Source organism: Octopus bimaculoides, chromosome 9, assembly GCF_001194135.2.
Source record: "Octopus bimaculoides isolate UCB-OBI-ISO-001 chromosome 9, ASM119413v2, whole genome shotgun sequence".
Lineage (NCBI taxonomy): Eukaryota > Metazoa > Mollusca > Cephalopoda > Octopoda > Octopodidae > Octopus > Octopus bimaculoides.
The window spans coordinates 16513771-16515199 of NC_068989.1; the positions used below are offsets into that span (position 1 = coordinate 16513771).

A 1429-nucleotide genomic window follows, 5' to 3' on the forward strand; every position below is an offset into this window, starting at 1 on the left:
CGTAGCTTCTTAAGGCTAGCAGATCTATTTCGAGTGAGTGGCCCTTTGTGATTCGGTCGATAACCACTCTGGTTTGTGATCTGCCTTGTTATCATTGAGGCATGACGAGCTTTGGCGTTATTATTATTATTATTATTATTATTATTATTATCATTATCATTATTATTATTATTATTATTATTATTATTATTATTATTATCATTATTATTATTATTATTATTATTATTATTATCATTATTATCATTATTATTATTATTATTATTCAGGTCATTGCCTGGAATCGAACTTGGAATCTTGGGGTTAGTAGCCTGCACTCTTACCCACTATGCCATATGCCCATGGGCATGACTTTGCCTTCCGTCCATTCAGAGTCAATAAAATAAGTGCCAGTTGAGTAGTGAGGTCAATGTAACTGACTTCTTCCTTCCCACAAAATTGCTAGCCTTGTGCCAAAATTAGAAAGAATTATTATTATCATTAAAAGGCCACTGGATGGCAAAATCAATTGAACACCAAACAAAAAATTACCTTACAGTATTTAGTTACATCTCTTTATGCTCTGAATTCAAATTGGCTCTTTCATCTCTTGAGGGTTAATAAGACAAGTAATTATGAAATGCAACTGTAGGTTTAATCAGTTATGTCTCCACTATAATGTATGCAAATGGTAGAAATGATTATTATGTATACTTACAGATATTCTTAGATGGTGTTTGTTGAGAATGCCATATTGCCCTCAGGTTTGTTACTATAAAGTAACCTACAGAATAAAAAAATAATAAATGAAATACAGGCACAAATGTGGCTGTGTAGTAAGAAACTTGCTTCCCAACTACATGGTTCCAGGTTCAGTCCCACTGCTTGGTACCTCAGGCAAGTGTCTTCTACAACAGCTTGGGCAGACCAAAGCCTTGTGAATGGATTTAGTACACAGAAGCTGAAAAAAACACAATCTGATCTGGCAGAGTTTCTACAGCTGGATGCCCTTCCTAATGCCAATCACTCCGAGAGTGTAGTGAGTGCTTTTTACATGCCACCAGCACGAGCTCCAGTCCTGCGGTGCTGGCAACGGCCATGCTCAAATGGTGTTTTTTACGTCCCACCTGCACAGGAGTCAGTCCAATGTTTAGTTCACATTCCACTGGCACAAGTGCTAGTAAGGTGAAGCTGGAAACGATTGCGCTCAAATGGTGCTTTTTATGTGCCACCAGCACGGAAGCGAGACCACTGCTCTGGCAGTGATCCCGCTCGGATGGTGCTGTTAGCGCTTCACTGGCATGGGTGCCAGTCATCGAATTTGGTTCAGTTTTGATCTCACTTGCTCCAACAGGTCTTCGCAAGCTGAGCTTAGTGTCCAATGAAGGAAGGTTGGCATGGGTGCCAGTCATTGAATTTGGTTTAATTTCGATTTTGAATATACACACACACA

At 38.9% G+C, this 1429-nt stretch overlaps 1 protein-coding gene across 1 annotated transcript in view; it reads right to left on the reverse strand.

Annotated features, from left to right (window-relative positions):
• Positions 1–1429, reverse strand: part of LOC106869652 (Bardet-Biedl syndrome 5 protein homolog) — a 26787-nt gene that overhangs the window by 21796 nt on the left and 3562 nt on the right. The window contains exon 3 of the mRNA XM_014915472.2: positions 695–760. Coding sequence (XP_014770958.1) covers positions 695–760 — 66 coding nt within the window. The remainder of the gene's footprint in view (positions 1–694; positions 761–1429) is intronic.